Source organism: Ovis aries, chromosome 15 (genome assembly GCF_016772045.2).
Source record: "Ovis aries strain OAR_USU_Benz2616 breed Rambouillet chromosome 15, ARS-UI_Ramb_v3.0, whole genome shotgun sequence".
NCBI lineage: Eukaryota > Metazoa > Chordata > Mammalia > Artiodactyla > Bovidae > Ovis > Ovis aries.
The window spans coordinates 34,821,282-34,845,395 of NC_056068.1; the positions used below are offsets into that span (position 1 = coordinate 34,821,282).

At 52.0% G+C, this 24,114-nt stretch overlaps 1 protein-coding gene across 4 annotated transcripts in view; it reads left to right on the top strand.

The window, feature by feature from the left end:
• Positions 1 to 24,114, top strand: part of ABCC8 (ATP binding cassette subfamily C member 8) — an 81,162-nt gene that overhangs the window by 37,520 nt on the left and 19,528 nt on the right. For 2 of the 4 annotated variants that reach the window (XR_006056342.2, XM_015100983.4), the window contains exons 11-20: positions 5,021 to 5,061; positions 6,227 to 6,372; positions 8,878 to 8,983; positions 9,122 to 9,238; positions 9,634 to 9,709; positions 10,447 to 10,552; positions 19,656 to 19,691; positions 21,451 to 21,486; positions 22,196 to 22,294; positions 23,355 to 23,439. Coding sequence is in view for 3 of the 4 variants with exons in the window: in XM_015100983.4 (XP_014956469.2) it covers positions 5,021 to 5,061; positions 6,227 to 6,372; positions 8,878 to 8,983; positions 9,122 to 9,238; positions 9,634 to 9,709; positions 10,447 to 10,552; positions 19,656 to 19,691; positions 21,451 to 21,486; positions 22,196 to 22,294; positions 23,355 to 23,439 (848 nt within the window). In the remaining variant the exon portion in view is untranslated. The remainder of the gene's footprint in view (positions 1 to 5,020; positions 5,062 to 6,226; positions 6,373 to 8,877; positions 8,984 to 9,121; positions 9,239 to 9,633; positions 9,710 to 10,446; positions 10,553 to 19,655; positions 19,692 to 21,450; positions 21,487 to 22,195; positions 22,295 to 23,354; positions 23,440 to 24,114) is intronic. The other 2 variants (XM_042233013.2, XM_042233014.2) reach the window with 2 other exon arrangements.

A 24,114-nucleotide genomic window follows, 5' to 3' on the forward strand; every position in this document is an offset into this window, starting at 1 on the left:
TTTATTTCGTTCCCATATCTAATAGATACTGACTGAGTACCTACTATGTGTCAGGGCCTGGAGGATGCCAGGTGGTGAGAAGGAGTACCAGTCCCTGCTGCAGGCTGCTAACAGTGTAGCAGGGAAGCCAGATGTGCAGCTGTGCCAGGAGTGACAGGAGCAGAAAGGGGAATCCATCGGAATGGCACCCAACCTAGTCTTAGGGGTGGTGCGTGTCAAGGAAGGCTTGCGGTAGGTGAAACCCACTGCTGATGCCCAAAGAATCGTATGTCAGCCGAGTAAGGGAAGAATGTTCCAGGCCCAAAGGCTGAAAAGTGAAAAGGATGACGGTGTGTTCAAGACTGAAATACACTGCCGTGAGCAAAGATCACAGGGCCAGATAGGGCTGCATCTTGTGCGCCGGGTTTCCTCCTGAGGCAGGGAGGCGTTGAAGGAGCTTAAACGAAAGGGGTTTGCTGTCTTTTCCAGTGTCTGTGGTCAGGGGCCTTCCCTCTTCCCACACTCAGGTGGTTCACGTTGGATAAATGTGACTGGCCTCATACTGTGTGCTGAAAAACAAAAAACAACCGCCCCCGCCAAACCCAGCTCTGCCATTCACGGAGCACCCAGCACCTGCCCCTCCTGGAAACCCAGGGCCTGGCTATTCTTGGCAAGCCGTAAGCTCCCTCTTTCCCCCTGGGTGGAGGCCCCAGACAGCCCGTGTCTGGAGACAAGGTGACCTCCAGACTTCCCCAGCTTCTCAGGACTTCTTCAGCATCTGCTTTTCCTCCGCCAGCTGGTGCAGCCCCAGTGGGCTGCTGATGCATATCCTGGCCTGCCTGGGGAGGGGGGTGCTGGGTGGCCGGCGGGGAGAGCGGTGTCCGGGGAGCTGGAGGCAGGACTCAGCTGGCTGTGAGCCTCCCGCCTCCCTTCCACCACCTCCAGCGCCGGACACACCGTGAACCTGCTTTCCTTCCCTCTCTTGACTTCAGACTGGCTATCAGACTGAATAGCGCTCTTCCAGGTGCAGCCTGCTTCACTGTGAGCCGGCAGCTTCTCCCCTGGCCCTGGGGAGGGGGAGGGGGTGAACTTAACCAGAGGCACAAATGGCTCACTGTGACTCCCCGACGCGTGGCTTCTGAAATATTTATCAGTGCTTTGGAGATGAAAAGCTCCTGTTGTTACATTGTGGGGGCTGGCACCCGCGGGCCGGGCAGCATTCCTTGGCCAAAGCCAGCGGGGAGCGGGCTGTCCGAGCCCTGCTTTGTGTTCAGCGGATGTGTTATTTTGTTTTGTTTGAGGGTCGACACCGTTGTTCACTACTGTGCCCCTCAGTAGTGAGGGGTTGTGTTGGTTGCCTGGAACACAATGCCTGGAACAGAGGAGACCCTCAATTTCTGAATGAATATTTCTTAAAGGAGGAGGGGGTTATTAAAACAATATCTGTCCTTAACTCTGTGCTGTTACAGAAAGGCTTTCCCTTTTGAAGGTGGCCTTTCAGGCCTGCCTACACTCAACTAAACTTTTCCATAACAGCATCACACTCACACCTCGTTTCGTAATCTTCTGCTTTCACTTCGTGTTATTTAACAGTATTTCCTACTCCCCAACATTCAAGGTTTGAGCACTGTCATGTTTTTCTTCTTTAAATTTTTTCCTAGATCACATCAAAGTGAGTCAGCCCACCCCATGCCAAAGTCAGAGAGAAATCTATTGTTGGTCTTATTTCCCACTCCTCCTATAGGCCCTTATGTGGTTCAGGGAAATGGAGGCAAGGCCTCAGGTCTTCTAGCCATGACAGCTTGAAGGGATGCCCAGCTCCCTTCCCGCCCCACCCCATCATACCTTCATCCCAGGCCCAGGGGCTCTGCTGAGTGCAGAGAGATGCCAGACCTTGTAGCATGCCTGCAGCTAACACCTCCCAGTCTCTAGCACCGACACCCCCGGTTCCAGCTGTGTTCACCCCAGGTCCTAATGGGCTGATCTTGCAGCTGGTGAGTCTATTCACCCAACCCCCACCCCTGAGAGTGACCCAGAGCTCCCTGTAAGAAGACCATCCTTCCAAAAGAGAGTGAGGACAATGGGAAATGACATTTTCATTCTTAGCGTCTCTATACAATAGCCAGAACGGGACAGAAGCTAATTATATATCACTTGTGTTCTCTGTGTTGCTGCATCAGCTTTGGAATGCTGCTTTTCAGATTTATGTATAGCTGATCTCATTCCCGAAAGGAGTTCAGGCAGCTACAAGAATGAGGACAATAAAGTAGAAATATATATATATAAATTAAAAAATCACGACCAAGGAAAACACGGAGTAGAACAAAATGTCAATCATCACACATTTCCTGACTGTAAAGTCTGCCTGGAGTTGCTGTCCCTTGTTTACTAAAACAGCCGCTCCTGTTAGATGTTTCCAGTTTACTTCGTTTCAGGGTTCTTTGCTGTGGTTGCGGTTTTCATTTTGCTGTGACAGATAGTGCTGCGGCTAACACCGTCTTACTGAGAGCTTTGTGCTTCTCTTGAGTGATTATTCGGGATAAATTCCCAGGAGAGAAATTACAGGATCAGAAGGTCTGAACTTCTGTGCAGCTCTAGCTACGAAGCACCAGAATGCTTTCTGAGCGAGCCATACCGGTTTATAATCTAACTTCCTGGCCTGTTCTTCAGCTGGGAGTTGGGCCCCCGCATGTGTGGGCGGGGTCTTGGCCTGGGACAGGGTGGGGTGCACAAGTTCCTGTTGACAGGATGGGCAGGAGAGGAACAGAAGGTGCCATCTGCCCTGAGGGAGCTCCGAGGGCAAGGCTACCTGTCTTTCGAGCTGTATGGTGATGGTCCAGGGCCCAGGCCCGATGGGCATCGTCCTCTCCCTCCCTCTCCCCAGCCAGTGATGACCGTGCTGTGTCCTGAGTGCCAGATCTGGGTTCCCTGTGCTGTGGGGAAACCAACACTGCTTATATCCTGCCCCCTGCAGTGTAAGAGGGCCATGGGGGAGGGCTGTGGCATTGTGGTGGGCACCAGGAGCCTTCATCCGGGAAAAGCAGTCAAAGCACCGTTATGTATGATATTAGTGTTGATACAAAGCCCTGTGGTCAAAGAGATGGGCAGTGCACCAAGGGCTCCAGTCTTATCTTCTCCATGAGACAGGGAGCCCTCCAATGGGCCCATAGGTCAGGAATTCCCCAAAGATGGGAACAGTGTCTTTCCTATTTGCTTGAGAGCCCCACAGGGGCATGTTCCCTGTCTCCCACCGTATAAGGTGCCTCCTGGGAGCATAGTTCCTTACCTCCTTCCTCAGACCGGGAGCCCCGTGACGGCAGGGGCCACATTCTGCCTCTCCCTTGGGGTGCCACATCTCCAACACACACAGAGGATGTTCTCGCTGGTGCTGGACTCTTGGAGTAAGTAGACAGTCAGCTTGGAATGGTGTTGAACATCTGGAATTCTTCAGAGTGTCAGACGCGTTGCCATTCATTGAACAGGGGCCATGTGCATAGGCTTAGCCCTTGGCCTCTGGCTCCTGGCCCCTTCTGCTTTCATCTGGCTAATTGCAGCACCAGACTCTTGGCTGGTCTGGAAGAGGCTCCAGGAAGGAAGGGGGAGGAGGTGGGAAGATGGCAGGTAGAATGGGCATCTCTTACTCCAAGAGGGGTGCTCTCTCCGGAAGTTTGGGCCAGGGGTCAGGGATGCCTTGGGCATCTCACAGATTGGGCCAGAGGAGCAGGGCTAAGCTAGCCGCCTGGGGGGTGCAGTACTTAGGTAGCACTAAGGCTTCATGAAGCCTATTCCCTACATTACATGCTATCACCTTGGAGAATGCCTGAGTGTGGGAACAAGTCGGTACAAGTTAACAAACTCAGGGGAAAGAAACTGAGGTCCAGGGAGGTAAACGATCAGCCCAGGATTACACAGATTAGAAGAAAATGAGGACTCCACCCTTCTCTGACTTTAAGTCCAGACCTCTTTGCTCTTTGGGGTCCCTGTGAAGAGTCTGAGGACTGCTCTATAAACAGAACAACAAAGGGGCCTCCGTTGCAGGAAACCTACTGCCCCACCTAGGCATGGACTCTCAGCCTTAGAGCTAAGGCAGTCCCTGCTTCGAGCTGGGAAAAGTCAAAGTGAAAGTGAAGTCACTCAGTCGTGTCCGACTCTTTGCGACCCCATGGACTGTAGCCTATCAGGCTCCTCCGTCCATGGGATTTTCCAGGCAAGAGTGCTGGAGTGGAGTGCCATTTCCTTCTCCAGGGGATCTTCCCGACCCAGGAATCGAACCCGGGTCTCCTGCATTGCAGGCATACGCTTTACCATCTGAGCCTCCAGGGAAGCTTTGAGCTGTCCTCAGTCACTAATACCTCAGTGTGAACGAGTTTGAAATCCTTCCTAAGAGCTATGCGAGAGTGAAAGTGTTAGTTGCTCAGTCGTGTCCGACACTTTGCGACCCCATGGACGGTAGCCCATCAGGTTCCTCTGTCCATGAGGATTCTCCAAGCAAGAATATTGGCATGGGTTGCCATTTCCTCCTCCGGGGGATCTTCCTGACCCTGCGATTGTACCCAGGTCTCTCACATTGCAGGCAGATTCCTTACCATCTGAGCCACCAGGGAAGTTCTAAGAGCCGTGGGAAACTGGGAATCCTCTAAGCCTCAGTCCAAGGAGGTTCAGGGACCAGAGACAGAGGAAGGAGAAGCAACTCGGTGCCCCCAGAAATGCATGCTGCTGACCTCACGTTTGACCACAGGCCGCCAACTCTCCAATCCTTCCCCTGCCATTTTCTCGTAAGGCTTTCTTTACACTGTCCACATGGAGCAAAGTAAGAGCATTTCATGCTTTCTTTAGAGGCTTATATGACTCAAGGACAGGGGATAAGCATCTTGAGGGCACATGGTAAGGAGCTAGAGGTGCCACAGGGCTAAGATTTCTGCCCTTCCCATGCCCCAGCTCCATCCTACTGACTGGGTAAGGACCTCCGGTCCAACCTGGGCAGCTTCACCTCCAGCTGCCTTCTTCATCCTGCTAAACTCCTTCTGTGCTTCTTTCGCAGTTTTCATGAACACGGCCATCCCCATTGCAGCTGTCCTCATCGTAAGTGGATCCTTTCTCCATCTCCCATTGTTGAGGGGAGGGCAGTGGAGATTTCTGGAGTGAGAGATTCCCAGGGTTTTGCCTTTCTGCACAGGGGCTTCAGAAGCTAGGTTCAGCAGGGGCACTGAGAATAGGGTCATGGATGGCAAGTCTGTCTGTATATGGAGCTGGTCCCTTCTCCACACCCCATCTAGGCAGACAAGACCTCTGCCTCCCAGCCTGGAAGACCTGATGCTTAGTCTCGAGAGCAATTAAACTTTCTTTAAAAAATTGCCACCAAACTTCTTCATTATAAAAGTGAGACACGTTTTTGTAGAAATGTTGGGGAACTCAAAAGGGAAAAGGCAAAGAGAACTTAAATCACCCATAATCCCACTGGCAACAACTTCAATGTGTTTCTTTCCAGTCTTTTCTTGAGTCACTGAATACAGCATTTTTACAAAAATAGGATTGTGCTTCACATGCAGTTTTGCAGCCTTTTTAAAATTTAAGCCTACGAACAATTCTCCATGTCATTAAATATCACAGTGGTGGTTTTCTAAAGCAATTTTGGCCAAAGCTGTGTGGGAGCTGAGTAGTGGGGGCCAGCAGCACGCCCCTCCAAAAAGGCCACACGCCCACAGCACCTTCTCTCAGGACTCCCATCCTTGGCTTCTGTGACCGCTGCAGTTCTTTAAAAAGATGCATTTCTTTCCCCCGGGGCCGGAGTCCCTGAACTATGTCAAGTTCACAGCCTGTCAGTCACGCTTGGGAATTCACTTTCAACATGATTTATTGGGCTGGTTCCCAGCCTGGCTCTTGAGGAACTCTGGGTAACAGAGGCTGCTGAGCCAAGCCAGGTAGCCAGAGACTGGGGGGCACAGCTGAGGAGGTGGTTTTGTAATCAGCATGTTTACATTTTCCGGCTGAGGACTGTTGTCTGAGAGTGGGCAGAGCTGACCTAACCTGAGGGCTCCTGGTGTTCCTGGAATGAAGGAGGCAGGGCCAGGAGGGACGGTTCCATGAGATGACTCTGAGGATGACAGCATCTCCAGCCAGAAGTTCCTCTGGATCCCTTGCTCCCCGCTTCTGGTTTCCTTCCCTGGGGACTGAGGGCCGCCAGTGTGGGAGGGGCCCGTGCCCTGAACCCCACTCTGCTCCGTCTCATTTGTGCCTCTGTCCACAGACCTTCGTGGGCCACGTCAGCTTCTTCAGAGAGGCCGACTTCTCCCCGTCGGTGGCCTTCGCCTCCCTCTCGCTCTTCCACATCCTGGTCACGCCGCTGTTCCTGCTGTCCAGCGTGGTCCGGTCCACAGTCAAGGCTCTGGTCAGGTGAGAGGAGGGGCCCGGCCAGGGCGACAGGCTGCTCACGTGTCGGGCCCAGGCTCGCTCTGGCGACCACGGCAACCACAGCTGTTTGGTCCCGGGACACACCTGCCCATTGCTGTGGGCTTCGCTGAAGCTGGTTGTGGTTGCTCAGGGGGACATTGTCCATGTGTAGCTCCCCTCTACACCATCCCCAAGGAGGACTAGCCAAATTTCTTATGTCCTCCAAGGAGAGGGAACTCAAGGTCACCTTCAAGACAACTCCATAAAGAAAAATCGACATTGAGCTGAACTTGGTATATCCTCATAAATCCTAAGCATTGCTCCAAGTTCTGCCTTCCAGAGCCACTCAGAATGAACGTCATCCCTCTCCCACGTGATGACAGCCCCGCAGAAGTTAGAAGGCATCCCTGAAATCTTTGTCTTCCCCAAGCTGAACACCTGAGGTCTCTCCATGGGACTCAGCACCTTCACAGTCCCAGTCAGTGAAGAGGCTTTCCCCAAGCACCTGCACCCCCTGTCTCCAACTGGCCTGCACGCTGGGAGGCCCCACTTCAGGCTCAAGAGCCCAGTGGTGACTCTACCACTCTCCCAGAGGCATCACCTTCTTGGAAGTGAAAGCCTGGAGGTAGAAGGCTGAGGCTCTGGCTGGGGAATGCCACAGCTGGAGTATGAAGATCTCCCGAGGCCTCTGAACTAGCTTTGTAAAAGCAAGGGCCAGGCGTGCCTCTGGGGGGAGCTGGCTATGTCCTTCCTTATCACCAGTGGGACCAGACAGGAACAAACGTCCTCTGTACTCAAACCCCTCCAGCCTTGAGGGAAGTGACATCCCTCTCATGGCAGGTCCGAGGCAGCTGGCAGGAGGGGTGGCTGTTGGAATGAAGTAGCTGATGGAAAGAGGGTTGAGGATGGAGGGGCATAAGACAGCAGAGCTGTGGTCATAGGAGAATCTCACTAGGGAGTAGCTGGCTGGAAAGGGATTAGCTCCCATTTCCAGGGTCAACTGTGTTGACTCACTTTTAGTGACGTTGTGAAACTACTAACGGTCAACCCTCCTCCCCCACCCTTACCCCAGCCAATGATTCTGTGTAGAACCCATATATTCAAAGGTGTTATAGCTATGGGGAATCTCTTGCCTGACCCAGAAGCATTTCTATATAAATACTCCTCATCTCACCTTAGGATAGCTACAACCTTTTTAAAGAAGGAGACCAGACTCTGGGCTGAAAGTGGGAACATGACACAGCCTGAAGCTTTACCCTAAGTCAGCTCCATCTCCCACTCCTTGCCCCCGCACCACCCCACCAAGCTGTGTTGGAATGGGGACAGAAGGAGAAGCAGGCAGAGGCTGGCATTCTGCTCCTTGTATGGGGAGGGAGTGCATGCTCAGAACAGAAATAGGGGTGGGGTGGCCCCAGGCTATAGCAAATTTAAGCAAAAGTTGGGATTGTTTGAACAGTTCTCAAGATTCCCCAGACACCTTGCCCATCCCTAGGGATAAGAGAGAATGAATCAAGTGAAGCTTCTGGAACCTCCTCTGAGTTCATAAGGAAATCCTTGGAGTGGAGAATAACATTTTCTTCCTTGAGTTGGGAATAATACCTCTTCTACACCTCCCCCAGCAAGATCAAATTATTTAATGGGGATTCAATTATGTGCTTATAAAGCATTTAACAGTGTCCGCTGTGTAGCCTGCCAGGCTCCTCTGTCCATGGAATTCTCCAGGAAAGCGTACTGGAGTGGTTAGCCATTCCCTTCTCCAGTGGATCTTCCTGATCCCAGGATTGAACATGGGTCTCTTGCATTGCAAGCAGGTTCTCTACTGTCTGAGCCACCAGGGAAGCCCCAACTCAATGGTTAATAGCCAATCCTAATCCTAACTAACCTGTCAGAACTCTAATAGTAATCAATAAAGCCCAACACCAACTATCCTTCAGTCTAATAACCAGACTAACCAACTAATGTTAAACTAACCCTAAAACTAGTCTGCTGCTGCTGCTAAGTCGCTTCAGTCGTGTCCGACTCTGTGCGACCCCATAGACGGCAGTCCATGAGGCTCCCCTGTCCCTGGGATTCTCCAGGCAAGAACACTGGAGTGGGTTGCCATTTCCCTCTCCAATGCATGAAAGTGAAAAGTGAAAGTGAAGTTGCTCAGTCATGTCCGATTCTTAGCGACCCCATGGACTGCGGCCCACCAGGCTCCTCCATCCATGGGATTTTCCAGGCAAGAGTGCTGGAGTGGGGTGCCATTGCCTTCTCCGTAAAACTAGTCAGTCCCTCCTAATCCACGCCCTAACCTACTCCAGCTGACTAGTCAACACTAATAACCCTAGTAACTCCTATTGCCCCCACGGAATGGCCCTGGTCTGTCCCCTCCCGTGTGGGCTTTGTGGGGCCACAGCTGAAACCTGAAGTCTTCTCAGAACTGCCCTCTCAGGCCTCGCCCTCCTCCCTCTCCCCTCCCCTCTGCCCCCTCGGGCAGGGTGAGGGGTGTCTGCGCTTCCTCTGCAGCGTGCAAAAGCTGAGCGAGTTCCTGTCCAGTGCAGAGATCCGTGAGGAGCAGTGTGCTCCGCGAGAACCTGCGCCCCAGGGCCAGGTCAGCAAGTACCAGGCGGTGGTGAGTGCCCCCCTGCCCTGCACCCCCATCCCAGTGTATTTCTCCAACGCTTGCAGCTCGAGCCCTACTGTTGTCCTGCCTCAGCTTCCTTGCACAGCTCCCAGCCCCTGGGCGCTCACCTCCTCTAATCAACTCCAGCCCCTCAAGGTTGTGAACCGCAAGCGTCCAGCCCGGGAGGATTGTAGGGGCCTCACGAACCCACTGCAGAGCCTGGCCCCTGGCACAGATGGGGATGCTGACAACTGCTGTGTCCAGGTGAGTCCTAGACCCTGCACCTCCATGCCCAGCCACCCAGCACCATCTCCGCAAGGAAGCACAACATCTGAAGGACCAGACCCCAGTGTCCTGAGCCCTCTGCCCTGAATGGAGGTCACCCTGCAAGCCTGTAGTGTCCATGGGAGTCCTGAGACCGGGGCCAGTGCTTCAGTCTCCACCAGCTGGGGGGACCTGTGGCCATCCTCTGGGGAGGGTGCCTCAGGTAGAGGTCTGCATGAGAAGGCCATGCCCCCACTCCCCTGCCTTGGAGGTGGACTGGAATCAGTGTGGTTTTCTTAATCTTTGCTTTCATGGGGGAGGGGAGGCAAGACTATTCACACCAAACTCAGCTGCCTTTCTGCTCTCTTCTGGTTGGTGGGGTGCCCCTCATGAAGATCATTGGAGGCTTCTTCACGTGGACCCCTGATGGAATCCCCACACTGTCCAACATCACCATCCGCATCCCCCGAGGTATGGCCCGGCTCACCCTTCCATCATGATCTAGGCGTGTCCCCCTCGGAATCATGTCTGAAGTGCCCCCTCCCCATGTTCCACTGAATGACAAGGAGAGAAAAAGAAAAATCAGGACCAATTGAGCAGCTGCTGTGTGTGTACTCTTGGTGGGTGCTCTGGGTATGAAGGCTAGAGAGGAGCTGGGCTCCTTCTTCGGGGAGTCCAGGTGCTTGGTGGGAGAGCAGCAAGGACAGGGCAAGACAGCGGGGCCTTGAGGTCAAACCATCTGTTGCAGACAGAGTGGGTGCTTCACAAAAGGAAAGGTGGTCCCCCGTAGCCAGGGAAGGCGTTGTGAAAGAGCTGGGGACTCCAAGAATGAGCAGGGTCCTTCAGGCTGTGGGCAGGGTGGACAGTCCGGCAGAAGCAGCAGCTTGAGCAAAGCATGGGAAGGGGAAGGATAGGGTGGCCTCTGTGGGGACCAGGAGGCACTGAGCTCACATTGGAGAGCACTGGAGAGAGACATAGGCCCTCAGGAAAGGGCAGGGAACTAGCAGTAGGAGGACGTGGGGAGCCAGAGATAGGGTGTGGGTTTCCAGAAGGAAAGGCTCAAAGGAGGAAAGGACTCCCTGGCGATTCTAGGTAGGAGAAGAGCAAGTGGGGGCCCCGGAGTTGGGTGTGTCTGTCTGTCTTTCTGGGTGGTAGTTGTTCAGACTCCCTCTGGCCTCTGCTCCCCCTGCTGCCCTCCCTCCCTGCAGGCCAGCTGACCATGATCGTGGGCCAGGTGGGCTGCGGCAAGTCCTCGCTCCTCCTCGCCACCCTGGGGGAGATGCAGAAGCTCTCGGGGGCCGTCTTCTGGAACAGGTACTGTGTGCACCTTCCGGGCTCAGACCGTGGAAAGACAGTGGGCAGGTGGGCAGCCGTGGAAAGACAGCGGGCAGGTGGGCAGCCCTCCTTGCAGCCGTTCTCAGTGCGGGCTGCGTCATGCCTGTGTTGAGTGGGTTCCACAAGCACTCAGTGAAACCAGTTACTTTCTACTCTTGTTACCATCATTAGCATTAGCCTTCACATTGTGCCAAGGACTTCCCTGGTGGCTCAGATGGCAACGAATCTGCCTGCAAAGCAGGCACCTGGGTTCGATCCCTGGGTCGGGAAGATCCCCTGGAGAAGGAAATGGCAACCCACTCCAGTGTTCTTGCCTGGGAAATACCATGGACAGAAGAGCTTGGCGGGCTACAGTCCCTGGGGTCTGAGTGATTAACACTTTCACTATGTGCCAGGTACTTTGCTAAGTCCTCTGCACACACTATTTATTTCATTTAATTCTTAACAAAAACCACAAAGGTGAGTACTGTTAACAGATCTCATTTTGGACAGAAGGGCCAAACTATTTGCCCTAATTCACCTACCCAATTAGTGGCAAAGCTGGAATTCAAACTCAGTTCTGTTTGACTCCAAACTCCATGTTCACTCAGCTGCACTGCCTCCCAGCGTGGGGATCCGTAACACGAACGTTGGTTTCTGGCTTGGTCATCAGCAAAGCCGATACAGACCAGTCAGTGCGTATTTCAAAGAACCAGAGATAAATCAGGCAAATGTGGGATTCTGGGCAAAGATTACTATCTCAATTAAGGAGCTGAACCCCAGCCTGAGTCAATCGTGAATCTATTATTTATGGCTATCTATTTCCCAAAAGCACTTGAAACTAGTTGATTAAAGATACATATATGATAAAAGCTTTTTTGAAAGTAAGAAAAGAAGAGCCAAGAAATGAAGAGGGTGGGAAAGCTGTTCAGAAACCTGGGCAGAACATGGCTACGGCAGTCAACAGGTAACCTGGGGTGGAGTCTACCACCCTCTGCCCCCCAACATCTCCCTGCCCCTAAGTATCCAAGAGAAAGAGGGATCTGATCAAGGTTTCAGAAATAAAAGTCGAGACCAATTCAACAGAGGACAAACTTTCCCTAGCAATCATTTCTAGGGGCAAATTAGCATTCAAGATGTCAGGGTTTTTCACCAACTTGAGAGCAGGCTGAGCAGAGAGAAAGGCCTTGGAACAGGCACCCCCATTTCCTGCTTTTCCAAAATGCCCCTGAACAGTGCACCCAACAAATGGCAAGTTTCCTTCCTCAACAGGTCTATGGGCTGGCAATGAGCTCCTTGGGTTTCCTATAACTTCAGTCTCAGGAACCTTAATTCCACTGGGAATGTGGTGTGTCTGGGGGCGCAGGGTCTCTGCCTCCATTTCCCATCTTATTCAGGTGTTTCTCAACACAGCCTGACTGGAAAGGTCCAGGCATTGGATTGCCAGACCCTGGTGCCAACTGCCTCTCAGGACTTTGGAGGGAGGAGCCCTGCCATTGGCTGCCTGTGTATATCTGTGACAGGAAGACAGGAAACCCCAGTGAACTGTGAGCCAAACAAAACTACTGATGTCACTGCGCACCCGCCATGCGGAGGCCCTTTTCTAGGTGCACTGCACACACGAGCTCATTGGATCCTCCGGCTGGGTGCTATTGCCCCATTTCACAGAAGTAAGAACTGAGGACAGCGAGGTGGGGTGACATGCTCAGCGTGTGGACCAGAGTCCCAAGCCTGGACTCTTTCCCTCAAGCCTGCCTGCTGCCTTGGGCTGGGGTCCCTTGGGTTTTAGCTCCAGAGATTATTCTCCAATTTCCATGTAGAGGGCAAGCTGGATCTAGGCCCTCTCTCAGGGCAGGGTGGGATTTCCTGGATGGGATTACACTGCTCAGAGACTGGGGTCACTCCTGGATTCCCATTTCTGCATCCGGCTCAGCCTCTGTGATCCTGTCCCCTTTGTCCCACTTTCTTCATCTCCTCCCCACCCACCTCACCCTCGCGTGCCCTTTTACACGAGCATCAGACCTCTCTCTCCTCTGCAGAGGCCTCAGCCTCAGCTCCCACCTCCTCTCCAAGCTCTCAGGGTCTGACTGCTCCTCCTTTCTCTTTGGAAGCCTCTGCCCCAGCCCTAGGGGGTCTCTCCAGGGAGTTGGAGCAGCTCTTTTGTGCAAGATTACTGCGTAAGGCACTTTATTTCCTTCATTGTCTTGGTCAGTCTTCACCAAACTCTATGAGGCAGGCATTCTCAATATCCCGATCTAACAGATGAGAACACTGAGGAGAAGCAGGTTGCCCTGGGCCACCCAGCTCTTAAATGGCAGAAGTGGAATGCACACTTCAGTGCTCAAGTGCATGGGCTTTCCACTGTGTGCTGAGAGAGAAGGGGCTGGAGAGCAACATGAAGAAGCAGCCAGCCTGACGGTCAAGGCCAGCGGCTGCTCGGGCTGTGATGCCCTGCCCCCCAACCCCCGCAGAACCACCACATCTCTGCTCACAGCTCTGTCTGCATGGACACTCACTCTCCCCAGCAGGCAGCTTGGGCCCCACCTCCTGGTTCTGTTTGAGGCTCAGGGAGGATCTCGTGTCTCCAGAAGCTCCTTTGCCCTCTGCCATGGCTCGGTTTCCCTCCCAAGCACAGCGAGCACGTCAGGGTAGCCTGCAGCCCACCCTGAGAAGCTGTGAGAATTCGTTCATGACTCAGCTTGTGCTCTGGTTTCTCTGCGTTGGTCTATTTACTCGCCCCATACTTATCGAGCGCCTGCTGTACGCCAGACCCCAGGCACAGCAATAGGAATGCAAGGATCGTGAAGATGTGGCCCTGCTTCCAAAGGAGGGGAACAGATATCCAGTGCCATGGTGCCACCTCGTGCCACCATCAAGCACAGAGGAAGAGGTCAAGGAGAAAAGACTCATGTGGACATGGTGTCTGAGTTTTGAGGGACCCTTGTGGCTTCATCAGATGTAAGAGACAGGGTGGGAGGGGAAGGTGTTCCAGGCAGGGGTATCGGGGTGGGCAAAGGCATGCTGATGTGAGAGGATGTGGTTCTGGTGCCCAGAGCAGTGGGTGTGGGGGGCGCTGGTGAAGGTCAGAGCTGAAAATGTAGGCTGAGCTGAGGTCAGACACCCTGTGTACCAGGCCCAGGAAATAAGATTTAGTCTGAAGGCTGTAGAGGAAAGGTACTGATGATACAGGATGAGGGATGGGAGAGAGAGAGGCCACAGGAAGGGAGACCAGCCCCAAGCTCATTATAACTGGAAGGAGTAGGCTGGCCAGACATGGCTCATTGGCTTCATATGCTCTCAGAATCCTGGCTTGTACACAGCTCTGCCTGGCCCACCTACCCTGGGCAGGGAGTTAAGTGTAGGGGCTGTATGCTGAGGGCCCTTCTCCATTACTTGCAGGAGCTCCATGCCTCAGACCTTGGGCCCTAGGTCTGCAGGGAGATGACACACTTGCAAAATGAACCTTGAGCAAAATAGTGTTTGATCCAGCAGCCCCTCCCAAGGGCCTGCATGTTTGCAGCCAGAGGTGAGGGCAATGCCAGGTTGCTCCCATATTTTTTTTTAATCCATACCAGGGCTGAGACCTGGTAACCAGGCAGCCAGAAAGAGTCCCAGGAGGCCCAAGGCAGGGATTTGGGGGAGTAGGAGGCACACAACAGAGAATGCTCTGGGAGAAGGGTTTGTGTGTGCACCATTCATTTATTCCTTCCTTGAAAACGATGAGCAGCATGGCTGAGCGCATAGGATCAAAAGTTCAGGAGGCAGGCTGCCCGAGTTCAAATCTGGACTCCATCCTCTGGGGAATTCTGTGACCTTTCTGCACCAGTTTCCCCTTATTACCCACGGAGTTAATGTGAGGCTTAACCTGGCACATACCAAGTGCCCTATAAATATTAGTGTAAATATTATTCTTTGACAATGTACTTCTATGCCAGGAAAAAAATTCCCCTATTGCTCTTTAATTATACCCCAGCCTGTCTCCCAGGAGAGACTGCAGTGAGCTCCCTGGGGACAAAGATCATATCTTATTTGTCTCTCTGTATTTACAGTGCCTTTGCTAAATGAATTCATTTGCTAAATGAATGAACTGGGAACAGTTTATGACCTTTAGGAGACTGCCATTAAATACGTCTTTATGTCTCTCTCCTTCCCACACACCTTGGCCCAGGCTGTTTCCCTCACCCATAATTCTACCACCCAACTTCTCCACCAACATTTAGAATGTACAAATCCTCTTTGTGTGGCCTCATATCGCATGCTTGTGTGTCTGCCTCCTCCAGGACACTGAGCTCCTTGGAGGTGGGGCTGGAGGGTTAGCCCAATGCGGTGCCCACATGGGATGTGTATTTTGTGAGCCACTCTGTGTAAGCTACAAAGGAGAAGACCTGGCCCCACCCTCAGGGGCCTCACCAGTCTTAGGTGGACAGAAGCCTGTGGGGCTTCTGTCAGGAGTTCAGGGGTAACTCCCTGAATTCCAGGCTGAAGAATTACTGTGGCCACCCTGAGCAGATCCCATACATCAGCTGTTGGGCTCCAGGTCTCTGGGAAAACTGTGCAGCTTTCAAAATTCTCTCTGATGATACTCACCTGCCCCAGCCCAGCTCTGTGCTCTGATGCACCATTAACCTGGAATTTGCAAACTCTCTCCTTGATCATTAAGAGGAAAACATTCTTTTTTTTTTTTTTTTAAGAGGAAAACATTCTGATAAGCGGTCGAAATTAGCAGATAGAGTCTAGTGAAGTTCTTTCCTTGGAAATACAGAAGAGGGCCATTAATGTCCACAGTAGATTGATTTTAGATGTCCCCTGGGAGCCAGCAGGAAGCAGGGATCCGAGAAAAACTTAGGGGTGGGAGAAAAATCCCAGCTCCCCACCAGGAACTGGCCTCACTGGAACTCCCCGCTGCTCCTGCCACCCGCTAGGGTGTGGGCCCAGGCCCTGCTTGCTCTCAGACACTCTCAGAACATTGCTGCCTTGTGGTTGGGTGTGAAGGCTGCTTCCTGAGAAGCCTGATTCCCCAGGGGTGAAAAACAACTCCTCTTAGATTTCCCTGGTGGTCCAATGGTTAAGACTCTGTCTTCCAGTACAGAGGGTGTGGGTTCAATCCCTGGTCAGGGAGCTTAAGATCCCACATGCTGCAGGGTATGGCCAAAGTGCAAAAAAAAAAAAAAAAAAAAAGGCTCCTCTCAGCATAGCCTTGTGATCCATCTGTTCATACAGTCCCTGGAGACTTTGGGGAGTTGGGTCAGGAGCTCAAGGACACCCCAAGTTTCCTGGAGAAGGCAGTTGTGGAGAGATGGTGGGCAGACAGAAGGGGCGCTGTGTGAGCGTGACAAGCCTGCCTTGAGAACGGGATGATCTCTGGTTGTGGTTCTCCCTCTGCCACTCGATAGCTGTGTGACGTTGAGCAGGTTATTTCTCTGGTCTGAGCCTTAGTTTCCTCATCTGAACAATAGCAAAAAACCCTTTCCTCCCTGAGATTTGGCATTAGGACCCAATGACCTCAATTGGAAAGGGCACTGTGGGTGAAAGGTTACATTTCAGAGCAGCAATAAGTTTCTCTGAGGCAGGATGTATGGACCGTGGAGACCTGTAAGTCCTACTTGCCCTTCCAACCTCAGTCCCCACAGTTTTCCTCTTTGTTTATTGTTGGGGTCTTAAATGAGTGTTGGGGCCTTTGGATTCCACCTCTGCCTGCACCTTTGAAACCAAGCACTGAGCTGAAAGGATGGTCTCCCCACACCCCTACTCCATCCCTCATTCTCAGACCCCATCCTCATCTTCCCCTCCAACCAACTCTGAGCTGTGTCCTTAATACATTCTGCCGGTGTCACAGTGAGGTTCCGACCATGACCTCAATTTTATAGATAAGGAAACAAGGCTACCTTAGTAAAGGGACTTGCCTAAGATTTCACAACCGGTGGGTAGAGAAGCCCCTCGGATACAGACTTTATAGCCCGTGTTCCTTCCACTTCTCCCACGGCCTGCACTCATGCCAGCTCCTCCTCCAGCCTGGGATTCCCTTCTTCCACTCCCAGTCCCAATCCTTCTCTCTTTGAGGTTCCCTTCACCTGTAACTTCTATGAGCCCTTCCTCACTTTCTCAGATTTCTTCCTCCTCCAAACTACTTGCAAAATATGCATTTGGACTTACCTGGTGGTCCAGTGGTTAACACTTTGCCTTCCAATGCAGGGGGTCCTTGGTCCTTTGACCCTTGGTCAGGAAGCTAAGATCTCACGTGCCTCGCAGCCAAAAAACCGAAACAGAAGCAATATTGTAACAAATTCAAAAAAAGACTTTAAAATAGCCCACATCAAAAAATAATCTTTTAAAAAATATATTTTTTTCTGATTCTAAAAGAAGGTACATTAAATATGAGAAGAAGCAAGTGTAAAGAGGGCAAAAACCACCTAATATGAACACATACAATATCCCACCTCCCAGAAGTTTCCAGTCTTTTTTCTGCATATTTGCATATGTGTTTGTATACTTTTCTCCCAAAGCTCTATAGCACCTTCCTGCTCCTACTTTCCTTTTGGCCTCTATAGCTTTCTGACTTCTGTACGTGTCGGATTCACTCTGCCAGTCCATGAGCCATTTGAGGGCAGGCTCTGTGCCATGATTCAGGTTGGTGCGCACACAGGGACCCAGCTCACAGCTCGTTGCAGAGAAGGAGGTGGGTCAGAGAACTGGAGAGATTATCTTCTTAGCTCAGTGTTTGGTCCTGAAATTGCAGGCAGAGGAGGAACACTCCTTTAAGAGCCCAGCGATCAATGGGAGGAAGTGCATGCCATGTGTATCCTTCTTTACTTTTCAGATTAAGACATACATATACAATGAGGAGGCTCATTCTAGGAAGGCTGGAACTATGCTGGAAAGAGGAGACGATGAACCTGGATTCACACCACAGCCTCCCTTCTCCCTAGCTCTGAACTTTGGGTACATTAGGCAAACTCTAAGCCCTGGTTTTTTTCTAAGATGGAAAACCTCTTTATAGAATTGTTGTGAGGATGAAACCATGGATACAAACAACTGTATACAATGCCTCATGTTGAGTGCCAGCCCCCCTCCCTTCCTTCCTCCCAAATAATTAAAGATGTCTGTTATCAACCTCCATTTATAACAGATCTCCCATATGCTAAGCCCTGTGGGGGCTAAAAAAGATGCTCTTCCTGCCTTAAAATCCCACTGGGGATAAAGGACTTACACAGGAACTTATTAGAGGGGAAAGTAGTCCATTATAAGGGCTAATTGAGCAGCCCAGATAATGATGGCAAATTGAGTTAGAGCCGAAGGAGCTCCCTGTGTTCCCGGGGTCCTTGGGGAGGCCACAGATGTGCTTCCCTCTGGATAAATAACAGCGTTTGCAACTCTGGAAGCAGTCAAGGTGGAAGACTGCAGAGACAAGCTTCTCTGGGCTGTGGACGCAGAGTTGGAATTTGGAAGCTTGAGTTTTTTATCTGTTTCATGTTACCAGCTTGTCCATAAATCACAGCAATCTGATGATTAAGCAATACGAGTTAGGTTGAATTGAGAGAATGAAGTGAAACTAATAAAGATCAAAGAATAAGATCATAGGGAGTTGGTGATTATATATCCATCAAGGTCTCAATTAAGTTCTGCCTGCTGCTGCTGCTGCTGCTGCTGCTGCTAAGTTGCTTCAGTCGTGTCTGACTGTGCGACCCCATAGACGGCAGCCCACCAGGCTCCACCGTCCCTGGGACTCTCCAGGCAAGAACACTGGAGTGGGTTGCCATTTCCTTCTCCAATGCATGAAAAGAAAAGTGAAAGTGAAGTCGCTCAGTCGTGTCCGACTCTTAGCGACGCCATGGACTGCAGCCTACCAGGCTCCTCCGTCCATGGGATTTTCCAGGCAAGAGTACTGGAATGGGGTGCCCCAGAGGACAAAAGAGAATTTCATCTGTCTTCTTCCCATCCCTGTTTCTATCCATCCTGATTTTCCTTGCAACAAATTTATCAGAGCTATAGCCTGGGTAGTCATAGTGAGGCAATATAACATAGACATTAACAGCATGGAGCTTTGGAATCAGACAGGTCTATTTCCTCTGCTATTTGCTGGATGTGTGACTTTGGACAAGTTACCCAGACTCTCAAAAGTCACCTTGCCTTTAAAGAGACATTCCTTGTCTATAAAGAGACCTCTTCCATATGGTTTTTTTGAACTTTAAAATAGATGATAGTATTGCAGTGCTAAATTCCAGTAGATGGTGAAGGCCAGGGAAGCCTGGTGTCTTGCAGTCCATGGGGTCACAAAGAGTCGGACATGACCGAGCAACTGAACTGAATTGATTTCAGGGTTTATCACTGTGCTTGTCAAGATTATAATAAATGTTAGCTGATCTTATTAAAGTAAGATCTGCATGAAAACAAGACAGATTGATTTTCCCCAAATGTGCATGTCAGATGTACACACTCCGTTGGCAGAAGGCTGCTTCTGGAAGGTTGAAAGGTGGCCTGGGGCAAGAGAAAGAGCACTAGTAAAGCTGGCACCAAAATTCAGGTCACTTCACACAGTGTTTTTCAAAAAAATTTTTTTACTATAATTCACAGTATGAAATGCATTTTATATCACAGTCTGCTACATTTATGCATTGATATGCAAGAAAAAATTTTACACAAAGAATATACAACTTGACCACATATGGTACAAACTGGTTTTGGGGTGGGGGAGTTGTATGTTTGTCTGTTTTAGCGCAGTTGCAGATTACTTATTTCAGACCCTATATTGGGTCCCAATCCACAGTTTGAAAACACTGTATGAAATGATTATGACCTTGGGAAAGTCACTTTCCCTCTCTGAGCTTTAGTTTTCCCAACTAAAAGCCCATCCTGACACCAAGCCAGCCTCGCTGCTGCTGGGAGTGGTGCCAGGAGCACTGATGAAGCCCTTGCTGCTTGGAGGAAGCCCATCCAGGGGCTGTGGGAGGGACAGAAATTGAGAAGCCACTTGGGGACACTGGGGATGGGTGGGAGGGGTGGGGATTGTGGAGGCTGCTTCTCCCCAAAGACACAATGTGATCTAAATAAAGGTAGTGGGCAGGGGAGAAGTAACTGGTGGTGTTCTTTCCCATTTGTGCCCCAGCAGCCTTCCTGACAGCGAGACGGGAGAAGACCCCAGGTACAGCCTTGGGACTGGGTTGGAAGTGGGTCCCCAATAAAGGGAAGGGGCTTGGGGGGATTCCCTGGTGGTTCAGTGCCTAAGACTCCACGCTTCTACTGCAAGCGACACAGGTTCAACCCCTGATCAGGGAACGAAGATCCCAAATGCCATGCCATGTGACCAGTTTTACAAAAGGAAGAAGAGGGAATACAGGGGAGGAAAACCGTTTTTTAAAAAATGGGGAGGGGAAGGGCTAGGCAGGGTGTGTGGGGCAGGGAGGGGTGCTGAGTATAGATTCCGGGCTGTATAGTCCACATACACTTAGAGGCATGAAGCCCTATAATCTGTGAGGCATGCATTCTCAAAGAGGGGGAAATCTGGTGCTGGAGAGGAAAAACTTAGATATTCCAGTGTTTTGTGCCTCTCCAAAGGGCCACAGTATATAAGCAGACATACACTAGATCTGTGGTTTTAAAACTTCATAGTGGATAGAGTCAGAAAGTGGATTAGTGGGAAGGGAGGAAGGCGATGACTGCTAATGGGTATGGCTTCTTCTAGGGGTAATGGAGATGTTGTCAATTTAGACAGCAGTGGTGGTTGCACAGACTTGTGAATGTAATTATTTTTTAAAATCCACTGAATTGGGAAATAAATGTGGCAGGGAAAGGACAATTAGAAAAAAATATGTCTAAAATGGCCCTGGGGTGATCAAGAAAAAAAAAGTTGAGAAACAAAGCTATAAGGAGAGGAGGTGGTTATCCCCCAGGCCAGACAGAAGCTTCAGCCTTGTTGCTTTATGTTCTGTGTGCTTTGTGTTCTGGTTGTCTGAAACATCCAAGTAAAAATAGATTAATGTGGCCCTAAGACCTTCAGAGCCCTCCCTAAGCACACTTCTTTCAAGACAGTCGAGACACACTGGAGGAGGTGGGAAGTCAGGACTGGGAAGGTTGACTTGACCTTTTAAGTCAGTGTAAGCGTCTGGCCTTCACTCTCCAACTCCACAGAGGTCTCACGTCCCCACTTTTTCTCCGCCGTGTCTCCTGCCTTGGTGAGTGCCAGGGACTGATGGCAGCCCAGCCTCTCTAGCCATAGTGACCGTAACTGTTGGGCCAAAAAGCCGACCTCACGGTATGTGGCAAGTGAGAACATGTGGACGAGAGCAACAGGACAGAATATTTGACCCGGAGCAGCTGGGGCCCGTCCAGGCCACATGGCCACCGCAGCTGACCCTGTCCCTCTGGGGGAATCTCCTAGGCCCCACGGCTGTCTTCTGGGAATCACACTTGGAGCCCTTCTGAGCCCTGCAGGTGCCACCCTGAGTTGCATCAGCTGTGGGTTCCGGCCCCCGGACTCGCAGGCACCCGTGGTGGCCTGTCCCACCCGGGCTGGCCGCTGTCAGAGTGCACGCCCTGCGCCAGCTGTCTGTGCAGCCCTGTCAGCCCACGAGCTCGGCCAGTGCATCCGAGCCCTGACTCAGAGGCTGGGTCTGCAGGAGCCACGAGTTGGGCCTCAGACTCCCCTGACGTAGGAAGACCCCCACCACCGTGAGCCTACACCCAAGGTGCCTTCCCTCCACTCTCCCTTGTAATTTCACACACCCCAATTGTATTCAGGCAGTGGAGGCTCCCCAGGAGGACCTGTGGCATTTGTGGCTGCAGACTCCGTCTCAGGGGTTATCAAGGCCCTCGCGCTGGGTCTGAAGGAGCTGAGAATGTCTATAGAGTGCTCGGTCCATGCAGGTGAACCCTGAATGTATGTTTTTCCCTCCCTGCTGCAGCCCTGAGCGGGAGACGGTGGCCGACGCGGACGTCAGGTACTGTGACCCCGAGCACTGCCCCCTGGGGCAGACTTCCTCAGAGGGGCTGTGAGGCCTGAGGAGCCACAGAGCTCAGGCAGGCAGCCCCCCAGGTCCAACCCAGCCACAGAGGAGGCCAGGGAGGGGGCTGTGCTTCACAGGGTGGCTGGGAGAGCACTGTTGCTTCCGGGCATCAAGCCCTTCACACCAGATCATTTTTATCCCTGTGGTCATCTTTTCCTTTTCCTTTTTTTCTTTCTTTGTCTTCAGAAACCATACCACGCTAAACATGATTTCCTTAACAGTGCTCTTTTTAAAATTTCCATTTGGAGAGTTAGCTGCTGACATCAAAGTTGAGTGGTTTGAGAGCTACCCAAGGAAGGAGATCAGGGTTCAAGTGTTCACTTAGTTGGCTTCTCCCAGGCTCTGAGTAAACCTGGGAAAGGGAGCAAACTGCAGAGGTGGGACAGGGAGGGGTGGAGAGCAGGGAGGGGTGGAGGGCCCTTATCCCCCAGTCAGCTAAGGCCCAGCACCCAAGCCTGCCTCAGGCCTTGGGGGATGGAGAGGCCACCAGAAGCCACACACAGAGCAGATTTCAGCCAGCTGCACCTCCTCATCTTCGCGGCGCCCTCACCCCCTAGCCCCAGTTTTATCCATCAGCTTGATAACCACCTCTGACAGTGGCCCCCTGAGAATGCCTCCCCTCCTCCTGCCCTGCTTTTTCCAGGAAGAGAGGCCCAGTGGCCTATGCTTCTCAGAAGCCGTGGCTGCTAAATGCCACCGTGGAGGAGAACATCACCTTTGAGAGTCCCTTCAACAAGCAACGGTAAAAGCCTCCCAGAGGGAGTCAGGCTGAGGGAGGGGAGAAACTGGTGACGCTTTAGTCTCCCTCCCCAGCCCCTAAGCACAGCCAGCTGCCTGCTCCTCCGTCCATCTCCCTCACCCCGCCGTCCTGTTCTCCAGCCTGCTGATCGAGATTCCAGCCTGTCCCATATGGTCCATCTGGAAATGATCCGGATGTTCTGGACTTCGGGGCAGTCCACCTCCCATGGTTGAGAGGGTAGGAGGGGAGGGAGGTGCGGGCACACTGGTGCCCCCTCTTGAGGTTGGTGAAAAGGCTCCCCCAGTGCTCTGCCCTCTCCATTCTCGTGATTCCCCGCCCCCAGCTCTGCAGCTCACACACAAATCCCTCCAGGGCTAATGACCGCTGACATCCATGGACCTCTTTCCAGAGGCTCTCGGTATTCATGATTTCTTCTAATGCTCACACCAGTCCCAGTAGGCAGGTACTATTATTATCCCCATTTTATAGATGAGGAAACCAAGACTCAGGAAGGCTAGGTAACTTGCCCAAGACTACCCAGCCAGGAAGTGACAGAAATGGGTTTCAAATCCATCTTCTAACGCCCAAGTGCCTGTCACCAAGACACTCTGATGCCTCCACGCACCCTGGCTGGCACCCACCCAGACTGAGAGCTGACCAGGGGAGTGTGAGGGGAGCAGGCTGGGCAAATATTTGAGTAGCCATCATCATTTGCTGCCTCAACAAAGCAGCAATGATTTTTCCCTGGCAGTGCCCCAAGTGTGGGCTCTGGCTCTAGCTTTTCCCACTGCACAGGGGCCACAGGCCCTCTCTTGTCACTTACATGGCTATTTGCTCCCATCCAATTTCATCCTTCAAATATTTAACTTGCCCCAAGATGGTGTCAGGTGCTGCCCTCAGCTCTTTTTGAGCTCACGTGGTGTTTGCTCACACCCATCAGGAGGCCCATTAAAGCCATCGCTCATCCTGGCACAGCTGCCCGGAGGGTAATGACCCTCTACAAAAGCTCAGGCCCACCTCCGGCCAGGCTGCTCAGCTGTGTCCCCACCCCGACCCACTGCAGGTACAAGATGGTCATTGAAGCCTGCTCCCTACAGCCAGACATCGACATCTTGCCCCATGGAGACCAGACCCAGATTGGGGAACGGGTTAGTAGCAACCTCCAGGGGAGTTACTCAAAGCTGGGGCTCTTGGCCTCCCCTGCTCCTCACCCATCACCATCACCACGCCCCGAGATCATTCTCAGGGAGAACAGGGAATGCGAAATGAAAGAGGGGTAAGGCTGCAGAGTGCCTGCCATGGGATCAAAATGACCTCCTTGAGCCCTAGACTGGTGGCTGTCGTGGACAAGTTTCCAGTCTTGCTGGGTGCAGAGGTCAGCTTAGTACTTTCTCAGGCTGGGGAGGACTTGACCTCTCTACAGACACCCCGAGTATGTACTGAGAGCCCACCCAGCACTGCACCGGGCTCAGGGTTATTCTTCCTGTTTCATCCTCAGATGGGGTCCCTCCTCCATAAGCTTAGATGAATAGGATTCTCCCATGGCTTTCCTCCTGCTGTGTGATTTAAATCCCCCCTTCCTACGGCTTCCCTGATAGCTCAGTTGGTAAAGAGTCCACCTACAGTGCAGGAAACCCTGGTTCAATTCCTGGGTCAGGAAGATCCACTGGAGAAGGGATAGGCAACCCATACCATTTATTCTTGGGCTTCCCTTGTGGCTCAGCTGGTAAAGAATCCACCTGCAATGCAGGAGACCTGGTTTTGATCTCTGGGTTGGGAAGATCACTACCCACTCCAGTATTCTGGCCTGGAGAATTCCATGG